Genomic DNA, 12,088 nt, shown 5'->3' with positions numbered 1-12,088 from the left:
ACACATGAATGATAGAGAAATAGGGGGCTATGTGGGAGGAAGGGTTCAGTAGATCTTAGAGCAGGATAAAATGTCAGCACAACATTGTGGGCCAAAGGGCCTGTACTGTGCTGTAGAGTTCTATGTCCTATGTAAACAAAGAGAAGGGATATTGTAGCTTCCATCACCTCCAAACACTGGCATCCACTGCTAGTCTCCAGTGGTGCCTGCACTCATTGTTCTGGTCAGGGTGCAGCGCCGCACTCATGCTCCAACCCACCCAACACCAATCCTCACGGGCAACCTCTGCACATTGCTTCAGTGGTTCACTCCACATGACATTGAGATCACCATTCCATTTCTTCGGGACCACCAAAGGGCAGGGGGTCGCAGTGAAATCCCAGCACAGCCCCAATGGATGCTTTTTTTCAAGTTCATGGGAGTACATACAGACTCTGGGACAAAGAACAATATAATGAACCAGCACCCCATGGAACAGCGCTAAGCAGGGCACCAGTGTAAGAACAAATGTGGAAGCATTTTGTTCAAGCCTTTACACAAACCCTCATTCCACCTGCATGGCAACAGACTTAGTTTTCCAAACTTTCTTCATAGTTCAAATGATTACAACCTGGAATCATTTTGCTGCATTTTTAGAACACCTTCCGTCTTCCAGAAAACCAGTGTCCGCTATATATAGTTACAAGTTATTTAAAATGCCCGTGTTAAGTTTCACATTTTCACCATAATTCAAAGAAAAACTAAAATCTGGAAGGTATTAATTCTGATAAGAGAAAAAAATACATCAAGTTATATAGAAAGAAAATACTGCATTTAAGAATATCGAGAATCAACAAGACAATCTTGATTAAGACTAGCTGCCTGTTGAATACTACAATGGAATACATCTTCACTACCATCTTGGGCAAAGGATTCCACACCCAAATCACCCATTGTATAAAAATGTTTTTCCTCATGTCACTATTGGTTCTTTTGCCAATCACCTCTATTCTGTCCATCAGTTCTTGACCCATCCACAAATGGGAACAGCTTCTCTCCAGCTGCATTGTGTAAAGCTTTCATGATTTTCAATACCTCAATCAGATCTTCTCACAATATTCTGTTTCAAGGAGAACAACCTCACCTTCTCTAGCCTATCCACAAAAAAAAAAGTCCCCATTCTTGGAATTATTTTAGTAAATCTCTTCTGCACCCTCTCCAAAATCTCCACATATTCCCAGATTTAAATGCAGATACTTGAGTTGTGAAATAAAACAAATTGGATCAGGTCATTTGGCTCTTGTACCTATTCCACTATTCAATAAGATAATTGTTAATCTTTTACATCCCTGCATTAACCCCATATCCTTCAATTCCCTTAGTATTTAAAAATCTATTAATTTTCACCTTGAGAGCCTTATTCACTGCAATCTGAGCGAAGAAATTTCTTCTCATCTCTATCCTGAATGTCCAGCTCTGCATTTTGAGACTTTGTCTCCCTAGTTCATGACACCCCAGGCAGGGAAAACATGAATTCCCTGTAAAGCCCCATAAGAATTCTGTATGCTTCAATAAGATCACCTCTCATTCTTCTAAACCTAGTCTAGTTTTAGAAGGCCTAGTCTAGTTAATGTCTCCTCATGCAACAAAATGACCACCTCAACAATCAATCTGATGAAGTTTTGCTGCACTCCCTCTATCAATAGTACATCATTCTTGAGGTAGGAAGCCCAGACTTGTGCACAATGTTCAATACGTGGTCTCCTCAAGGCTTCATATAATTGGAGCAAAATATCTCAACTCCTGTACTCAAATCCTCTTGCAATAAATGCCAATATACCATTTGCTTTCATAACTACTTGTCAAACCTACATATTGCATGTCATCAATTCAGGCAGAAAGACTGCTGGGTCCCAGTGAACACCAACACCTTTCAGTCACTCAGTACTTTAATGCTCTGCCTTATTGTTTTTGCTATCAAAATGCATGACCTCACAATTTTCCATTTTATATTCCATATGCTATGCCCTTCCCCAGTTACCTGGCCTATCTACATCACTGCAAAGTCTTTCTGCATCTCTTCACAGCTCACATTGCCACCTACCTTCTGTGTTATCAGAAAACTTGGACACAGTACACTTGATCCCCTCAAGTAAATCATTGATCCAGGTTGTGTACGGCTGAGGCCCCTGCAACAATCCCTACAGCACCCACTGGTCATGGCCTCCCGATCTGAAAATGACCATTTATGCCTTCTGTTTTCTATTCATTAATGAACACTCAATCCAAGCCAGTTTATTGCCATCCAAAAAGGATGCATTCTATTTTTGGAGACACAAGAGACTGCAGATGCTGGAATCTGAAGCAACAATCTGCTGCAAGAACTCAGCGGGTCGAGCAGCATCTGAGAATGGAAAGGAATTGTCGACATTTTGGTTCGAAACCCCGATCTAATTTTGTTTAGTTTCTGTGTGAATTTAAGCCCTTCTGAAAGACAGAATACAGCATATCAACTGGCTTACCTACTCTGCTAGTATCAACCTCAAGCTCTAACAGATCTGTCAGACATGATTTGCCCCTTCACAATACCGTGTCTACTCTGCCCGATCTGATTATTATTTTCCAAGTGCCCTGTTAGCAGTCCCTTGATAATAGGTTCCAGCCTGATGTCATGCTAATTGGTCTATTGTTCCCTACTTTCTCTCTCCCTCCTTTCATAAACAGTGGAGTCACATTTGCTGTCTTCCAATTTGTGGGAATGATTCTAGGATCAAAGATCACAACTAAGGCATCCACTACCGCTACAGACAACACATACAAAACCCTAGGGTGCTGGGGATTTATCATCATTCAGCCTCATTAATTCCTCCACTGTAAACTTTTTTTTAAAAACAATGATAATTTTTTCAGACTCCTCATTTGCTCTAGATCTGCAATCTCCAAAATTTCCAGGGGGTCTTTGTGTGTTCTTCCACCAACATATAACTTAGGTTCCTCTGAACACCAACAAGCTATCTGAATGGGCAAGAACATGACTGAACCAGTGTTTTATAAAGGGTCATCATGGCCTCTTGCACTTGTAGTTTATGCTTCAAATCAGTCTCCCTTTTTTTTCCTCAACTTGAATTGCCACTTTCAATGAACCTTGAACATATATTCCCAAGATCGCTCTGTTCTTATTCCCCTTTTTGAACTATGCCCTCTATTTTATGTTGACCTTTGCATTCTCCTTCCATCAATAATGTACCATGGCTGGTGTGTTTACCACCTACAAGATGCACTATAGAAATTCACCAAGGCTTCTTCAAACAGCACTTACGACATTCATAAACTCTACCGCATAGAAGGATGCAGACAGCATAAGAACACAATCTCAAGGCAAACACCATACTGCCTTGAAAATACAAGCCCCATTCCTTCAAAGCTGCCAGGTCAAAGTTCAGGAATTCCCATCGAACAATATTGCAAGAGTACCTTCATGACATGACTGCAGTGGCTCACCACCGCCACCTCATGGTAGAATAGATAATGAATGCTGGCCCATAAATAACTATGTTGGTCAGCACTGACATGGTGGGCCATCGGGCCTGTTTCTATGCTTGGTGATTTTACGACTCCAAGTATAACTAATTTTTAAAAATTGATCTGGGGGAACCAGCAATTATTGGAGAATGTCAACTAACCATTAGAATTTAGGAGCAGTAGTGCTACATATAGTAAAACTGCTGTCTGAAAGCTCCAGCAACCCAGATTCAATCCTGACCTTCTGTGCTGCCTACATGGAGTTTGCATGTTCTTCATGAGACCAAATGGATTCCCCCGCTCCCTCCCCCCCCCCACCCCCACCCCCACCAGTTGTTCTGGTTTCCTCCCACATCAAAATTCATACAGGTTGGCAAGTTAATTCAACACTATAAATTGCCCCTGGTGTAGATGAGTGCTACAATCTTGGAGGGAAATGGTAGTTGATGGGAATGTGGGGAGAAAAGGTAACAGGGAAAATTAGTGGGGGAATGGGATTACTCTGTGAGCCAGCATCAACTTGAAGGACCAAAATAGCCTCCTTCAATGCTGCAGGGAAATACATGGTAATTCCTGCTTCAGTGAGTTGTATGAGAAAGTTGTCAAATTAGCATATGAAAAGCAATGCCTCAGTTTTAAAGTCCTCATCAAATTCCTCCAGTGTCTCACATGGAGTTGTTTAATAATTCATCCAAATAACCAGTATCTCTGATGATGCAGTGATTCCTCAGTCTAGCAGCCTGGATTATTTTCCCCCGAACTTCTGGAGTAGGAGCCACCCACAACCTTTTGACTTAGAAGCAAGAGGCAAGTGAATTAGCTGTTACCCTTATTAACAATGTAGATAAGGGCAAGAGCTAATTGACTGCTCTATAATATAAATGAGATTCGGCAACATTAAAAATACATGGAGATGAAATTCAAACCGAATATGGTCCACAAGAAACTAGGGAAAATACAAGAAAGTTCCCACTTGCTCAGTGCACAAAAAATGTCAGGCCCAAAAGGGGTGAGGAAGACAGTGCTGTTATTTCTGTGCACGTTTAATAAGGATTAGTTTGATCGTCTTTAGTTTAGTACAAACCAAAAAGTAATATTAAACTAAACCTTATTAAACATGTACGATTAACACCGCTTCATATTTACCTTGAGATTTTTCACTTCTCCCTGTCTACCACCCCAACTCCCTCAACATTTTTTCTGGTTTATGTTTCATTGAATATTTTACTGCTTAGTAACCAAAGGCATTACAGAATGCTTTGGCTTATGATCTGAAGTAGAAAGAATGAAGCAAGCTGCCCAACAATCTTGATTTACAAAACAAGTTTCAACACATGAAAAGTCTGCATTTTAACACTGAATAGATATTTAATGATTTAACCTATAATGCTCAATCAATCAAGAAAATAAATAAATACCGTTGGCTTATTTGATACGAATGCCACTTAGATGCAGCTTATTTCTGTAAGATTATTAAACCAGCTGGAATGCCTTTCTCCCGTGATATCCATGCGTTGTCTCACAACATTTCATGTAGGAGAATTTGCCAAAACCTTAAAGGTCAACTGATGCTTTACCAATTTCTGTGCAAAAGGTACTCATTTAAGAATAAGGCATCTCCTCATTTTATAAATAAGAGGCAAATATTTCGCTGGTATAAAGTGATTCACCATGTTTTATTGTTTAATAGTGCTGGTTTCCTTAAATCTCTGAATTCAAATGAAAGTGAACCATACACATGTACCTTCCATTTCCACTGTAGAGTCATACTACTACTCTCAGCACTATGCTTAAGTGGGATATCCACAACATGAAGCATTGGTAAGAAATGCCCAAATTTAATGCCCCCATTTAATCCAAAAAATTGAAATAGATCAACTTCCATGGCAAATCCTTAATTTCATTTAAAACTGTGGAAATAGATGTAATTATAATTAAAAATCTTCACAGATGTTTAAAAATAGATATGTTATAGTGTGGCAGAATCTTTCGAGCAAACAATTCCCTACTTTAATGTAAATGTACAAATGCAATTTTCCATTCAGCAAGTTGTGATTGAAGATTCTTCACGTTGTCACAATGCTTTATTTCATTGTGCAAAAGCGCACTAAAGCACTGAACAAAACAGTGCTGAGGTCAAAAGGATGAGAGCTTCAAGTTCCTAGGAGTGAACATCAACCAAAAGCCTGCCCTAGTCTAACCACATAGATGCCACGGCCAAGAAAGCTCACCAGCGCCTCTACTTCCTCAGGAGGCTAAAGAAATTTGGCACGTCCCCTTTGACTCTCACCAATTTTTATCGATGAACCATAGAAAGCATCCTATCTGGATGCATCATGGCTTGGTTAAGCAACTGCTCTGCCGGTACCGCTAGAAACTGCAGAGAGTTGTGGAAACCAGCCTCCCCTCCATAGACTCTGTCTGTACTTGTCACTGCCTCAGTGAAGCAGCCAGCATAATCAAAGACCCCACCCACACGGGACATTCTGTCTTCTTCCCTCTCCCATCAGGCAGAAGATATAAAAGCCTGAAAGCACGTACCATCAGGCTCAAGGACGGCTTCTATCCCGCTGTTATAAGACTATTGAATGGTTCCCTAGTACAAGAAGGATTCTTGACCTCACAATCTACCTACTTATAACCTTGCACCTTATTGTCTACCTGCACTGCACTTTCTCGCAGTTGATACACTTTATTCTGCATTCTGTTATTGGTTTACCCTGTACTACCTCAGTGCACTGTGTAATGAATTGATCTACATGAATGGTATGCAAGACAAGTTTTTCACTGTACCTCAGTACATGTAACAATAATAAACCAATTCCAATTGGACTGTCAAGCTCATTCCTTCCTTGGACTATACAACAATTTATTGTATCACGGATTCCATCAAAACATCCAATCCTCTGAATAAATGCTCTGCACAACTTCATCTACCCCACAAAACTGGCAAATATCCAGTATGCTTATTAGCCTTCTATCATGTTCTGTACCTTAGTGTTCTGAAATGCAGGAATCGTAAAAATGTTATGCTAAGAAAGAATCAGTCTATGACCCACACGGCATTCGAATTATCAGCACTTGGGCTTTGAGTAACTAAATAAATGTGGAATTTAAAATTCCCAAAGCTGACATGGATTCAAATTCATATCTCTGGATCAACAGCCCAGAATTCTCACTGCTAGTTTAGTAACCTAATCACTACAGTTGCAAGAACAGCTGATTTGACTATCCATTCATACATCTGTGCACAACACTTTATATTTTCCTCTAAACTGAACATGCTCTGATTTGTGCATTACAAATGTGCGAGTTACAAATGGCTTGGAATCCTTTTCCACATTGCTTTATAAGCACAGGTTGTTTCATATCATTTTCAGATTTCTCCTAGAACATGGGCAGGGGGAAATGTCTGCACTTCTATGCATCCTTCTATAGCTTCACAAAGTTCAGCCTTAGAAGATTTTAAAGTCATTTTAATTGTTTCTACATTGAAAGTGAAGAAAGTTTGTACTCAAAGAGTTAACAAAAGGAAGAACTGATTTATTCATTTCCCTGTTCTAGTTGGCTTCCTTTGTATAAACTCCAATTGTTTCTTTATCTGTGGCCAAGAAGGCATTTTTTCAAATTCCACTTTTGTTGCCAGCAATCCAGACACACTGCTGTTTACTATCAGTCAATCAACTGCATGCCTCTTTCACATTTTCTTTTTTAAACCATTACTTATTTCCTTTCAACCTATCCACCCTTTGCTATGTCCATATTTAGCAAATTTGCTTCACATCCATATCACTCATATCCAAAGAAGTTCAAGAGGCCAATTTGTAAATGGATCAAGAATGTCACAAAACTTGTTGTATCTTTTAATGTTAATAGTATTCCTGCTGGTCAGAAACGTGCATCCTCCAGAACTACACAAGACAAATTATCCTACACACAGTACTATTTTCTTTACTTGCTTTTTGATTTAGCTTTTCATTTACTCTTTGGTGTATCTTTCACCCTGTTTTTTTTAGGTTAAAGTAATTCAGTACCACCCAATTCCTGCTCACACAACTCTTACTTGGTGTAATGAAATCTGTCCACTCCTTACCCTAACACTGATATTATATTGTTGGTGAGTCTTAGTGAGCTTACACAAGTATGCCAAATATCCATGTGTTTCAACTCCTTGTTTTTTCTTCATCATGAAGCCTTTCACTGCAGTTTTTCCTTTAATTTCTCTGGAGTATCTCAATTCCCAGCCATGGTACAATTCCATAGGCAGCAGGCATCCTATGGAATTTCATCTAGATGGCCATTAGTTCTCTGTGAACCTTTACAACAAGTAACAGTAGGAAAATTCAAATAGAGAGCATCACTGACAAGCTTGTTATTGTTCACATCGTGCATAGGCAGACTTACAGCATGACTGGTTGGAGAGTGATCAGCCATAAGAACAGTGATTTATACTCGCAAAGAGCCGAGAAAAACTACTCCAATTCAGGCTGAACTCTATACAGCCTGTTTCCCAATGACTGACGTCAATCACAGAATTGTATCACGTGGAAACAGGCCATTCAGCCCAACATCCACACCAACCAGTGGGCACCCTTCTGTATTAACCCCATGGCCCAGTACTTGGTCCACAGCCCTCTATGCCTATGCAATTCAAGTGTTCATCTAGACATTTCCTAAATGATGTCAGCGAGCCGGCTTCAACAACTCTCTCAGGCAGTGCATTCCAGGTATTTACTACTCTCTGGGCATAGGTCCTCCTCATATTCTCTCTGAATCTCTTCCCCCCTACCCTAAACCAATGTCCACTTGTTTTATCTACCTCTTGTATGGGGAAAAGTTTCCTGCACTGTACCCTATCTTTACCCCTCATAATTTCATACACCTCAAACATGCCCCCCCCCGCCCCCATCCTCCTCCACTCCAGGGAGGAAAGACCTAGCCTCTCCAGACTCCCCTCATAACTGAACTGCTCCATCCCAAGCAACATTCTGGCAAATCTCCTCTGCACCCTCTCCAGTGCTATCATATCCTTCCTATCCCTTGGTCATCAGAACTGCATGAAGTATTCCAGCTGAGGTCTGAGCAAGGTTTTCTCAAATTGGAGCATAACCTCCCTTCTTCTGCATTTAATGGCCCAAGTAAATGAAGACCAGTATCCCATATATCTTCCTAACCACATTATCTACATTCATTGCCACCATCAAGGATCTACGGACTTGTACTCTGAGGTCCCTCTATTCCTCAATACTTCTCAAGATCTACCATTCATATGGCTCATGACTCAACCATGCACTATATCTGGGTCAGCTTGCTGCCACATCATCAATTTCTAATTAATTTTGTTTCTTATAATTTTATGTCCATGTTGGTTTGACCTTTATCACAGAACACTTACCACAAGGGGGCAGTTATTCAGCCTATCAAGTCAGTATCAGGTCTATGTCTGAGCAATCCAGCTGGTTCCACTCATCTAATGAAAAGCCATAGGAGTACCTGTTCCTTAAAAGGGGAACTGCTTAAAAAGACCACCCCCTTCCCACTGTGGAACCCGGCAGGTTTCTATATTCACATGCCCTTTTCCTTTCCCACCATTAATACCTCCAGCTTCACCATTTTCCCCCAACTCTGCCGACCACCATCCTCCTGCCCCCACCCCCAACAAAAGCCAGTACCCACCAAGAAGCATTTACTGATTTTTTTGCAAGATGAAGAATGAATGCATGCATAAACTCGGAGATGATGAGGTGAAGGTTGCCAGCAAAGAATGCTCCAAATGGATGGGACAAACTTTGGTTCATGCAGACTAAGTGAGCAGAGAAAGGAAACTCTGGCATGCAAAACTCAGCTTTGGGCTGCTTACTCATGTTCAGATTACAACTCATTTGTCTCTAATAATTGCCTTATGTAGGAGCTGTCATAGAGTCATTGTTTATAAGCCAAGTATGGAATCAGAAGTGAAGCAGGAACCAACCTCTGCAATTTTATCAGAGGAAGCACATACTTTAAAATGAGAGCATTTAGATATATAGTGCTCCAGAGAAACAATAAAACTCTTGGAAAACAGAATATGACTCCAATACATTCTGATATCCATCCTGCGCTGACTCCTTAATAACTCCCAATCTCCAAGCCATCCAACGGAAGGTTCGCTTGAAACTGAACTTTTGGCTGTGCCAAATCCCTGAACTTGGGACACTAACACAGTAGTTGAAAGGAAAAGGAGCTTTGGTGAGGATAGTAAAATGAATAATGGACTGCTTTGGTGATTCCACATGATTACAATTAGAAAATTATCCATCAGAGGCAAACTAAATTAACGGTGGTGGGGGAAAGAGATCGTTCTCCATCAGTTTAAGAGGGTGTTGGCTAGGTTTTCAAACTTGGCTGATTCAACATCTGACACAATTGCCTAGGACAATAATGTAGCAAAACAATAAAAGGCAATTTATGGTGTTAGCAAAAAGACATCATATGTTAAGGCAAGTGATCAAAGTTTGATTAAAGAAGTGGGTTTTAAAGAGACTGTTAGAAAGAATTAGGATCAAAATACATAGACATTGTTTTGCAGTGACTGAAGGATGTCTCAAATTGGAAACCTCAAGAACAGGAGCTACAACTACATCAGCTAATACGCTAATGTAGATTTATTTACACTACCTAACAGTGACAACAGTAAAATAAGCTTCTAATGGCATTTCTTGAGCTTGCAAACCCTTCCAATGGTAAAGGAGGAAAAACTAGCACTTTGCTGCAGAATCGCAACTGTAAGATGCAAAGCAGCTAATATGGTGAGGTTAAGTTAAAATTATTTGAACTTCGCATTAACTAATACTAGCTCTGAAAACTACCATCTTGTGCAACTGTGTTTGGCCCAAAGTATCATCAATAACAGTATCAAATGGTAGTGGTATTGGCAGGTGCTTTGAACAAACTGCCATGCATGTCTGAGATTTCAATGACCTACAGCCAAGATGATGTACATTTATATTCATGGCTTTTTTTGTACTAAAGTTTATGAACTCGAATAAGCATGCTCCCACCAAAGTAAACTTTATGCCTAGATCAATATTCAAATCTTACAGACATTTGCCTTTTTCTTATGATTTTTAATTGCAAATATTGAGTTTAAGGAGGTAAATATGGAGAATTTCTAATAAATTAGTTTAACGGATCAAAATAATGAATTACCTTGCTTTTTAAGATCTTCCATCTGCTCCTCTTTGAGATCCAACTGCTCAGTTAGTCTTGAAGCAGAATCCAAAGCAGCATTTGCTTCCTTCAAGTGCTCCTGCAGCAGGAAGAAAGCAATAAGCAATCAAATCAGCTTGGAAACTTAAACTCATGTTTTTAATTAACCTGGAACAGAAATCAAGCAATGATGATGATGAAATTCGCAAACTCTCATTACAAAAAAATCTAGTTCAGCAATGGCCTTAAGAGGTCATCTGCCACCACAGAGTCAAAGAATTGTGCAGCATGGAAACCGGTCATTCAGTCCAATTTGTCCACGCTGATCAGCGGGCACCCTTCCATATTAATTCCATCTCCCAGCACCTAGTCCACAGCCTTCTATACCTAAGCAATCCTAGGCATTCCTTAAATGCTGTCAGAGACCCAGCTTCAACCACTCTCTCAGGCAGTGCATTCCAGGCACTTACCAATCTCTGGGTTAAGGAGGTCCTCTTTATATCTAATTCTCTTCCTCTGGTCTCATTAGTACTCCCAAAATGCATCACCTCACATTTTTCAGTATTAAATTCCATCTGTCTTTTTTCAGCCCATTTCACCAACACATCTACATTTCTCTGCAGCCTAAACAACCTTCCACATAATCAACAATTCTACCAATCTTCATGTCATCCATGAATTTACTGATCATGCCTCCCACATCCACATCCAAGAAATTCCTGTAAATTACAAACAGAAGGGGTCCCAGCAACAATCCTTGTGGGACACCACTAGTTAAAGACATTGCAAAAATAACCCTCTACCATCACCCTCTGCCTCCTATTGCAAAGCCAATTTTGGATCCAGTTTGCCGACTTGCCCTATATCCCATGGTCCCTAACCTTTTGAACCAATCTCCCATATGCGACCTTGTCAAAGAGCTTGCTAAAGACCATATAAATCACACCTATTGCCCTAAGCCTCATCGACACATTTTATTATCTCTTCAGAGAATTCAATCAAATTGGTCAGACAGAATCTGCTCCTGATAAAGCCATGTTCACCATCCCCACCTTTCTAAGTGATCATTAATCCTTTCCTCAGAACATTTTCCAGCATCTTCCATACCACTGATGTTAGCCTCTCAGGTCTACAGTTACCAGACTTTTCCCTGCTGTCTTTCTTAAAAAGAGGGGGCCACGTTTGTTGTCCTCCAGTCATCCACAGCATTTTTTTTTAAATATAAATTTATTCATTTTTAGGGATCTGGGCAACACCAGCATTCGTTACCCAGCTCTAAATGCTATTGAGAAAGCAGTGGTGAGCCACCTTCTTGAACCACTGCAGTCCTTCTGATGAAGGTTCTCCCACAGTACTGTTAGCATTGGATGCAGTGTTCCAAGATTTGGATCAATCTGGT

General features: G+C 40.2%; 1 protein-coding gene across 3 annotated transcripts in view; it reads right to left on the bottom strand.

Moving 5' to 3' along the window:
* The window catches only part of trip11 (thyroid hormone receptor interactor 11), a 102,719-nt gene that overhangs the window by 19,335 nt on the left and 71,296 nt on the right, over positions 1-12,088 (bottom strand). For all 3 annotated transcript variants that reach the window (XM_052014776.1, XM_052014785.1, XM_052014793.1), the window contains one exon: positions 10,690-10,789. In XM_052014776.1, coding sequence (XP_051870736.1) covers positions 10,690-10,789 — 100 coding nt within the window. The remainder of the gene's footprint in view (positions 1-10,689; positions 10,790-12,088) is intronic.

The sequence above is a fragment of the Pristis pectinata genome, chromosome 1 (genome assembly GCF_009764475.1).
Source record: "Pristis pectinata isolate sPriPec2 chromosome 1, sPriPec2.1.pri, whole genome shotgun sequence".
Lineage (NCBI taxonomy): Eukaryota > Metazoa > Chordata > Chondrichthyes > Rhinopristiformes > Pristidae > Pristis > Pristis pectinata.
The sequence above is the reverse complement of the archived record's forward strand: the minus strand, read 5'-3'. Positions and strand labels throughout refer to the sequence as shown.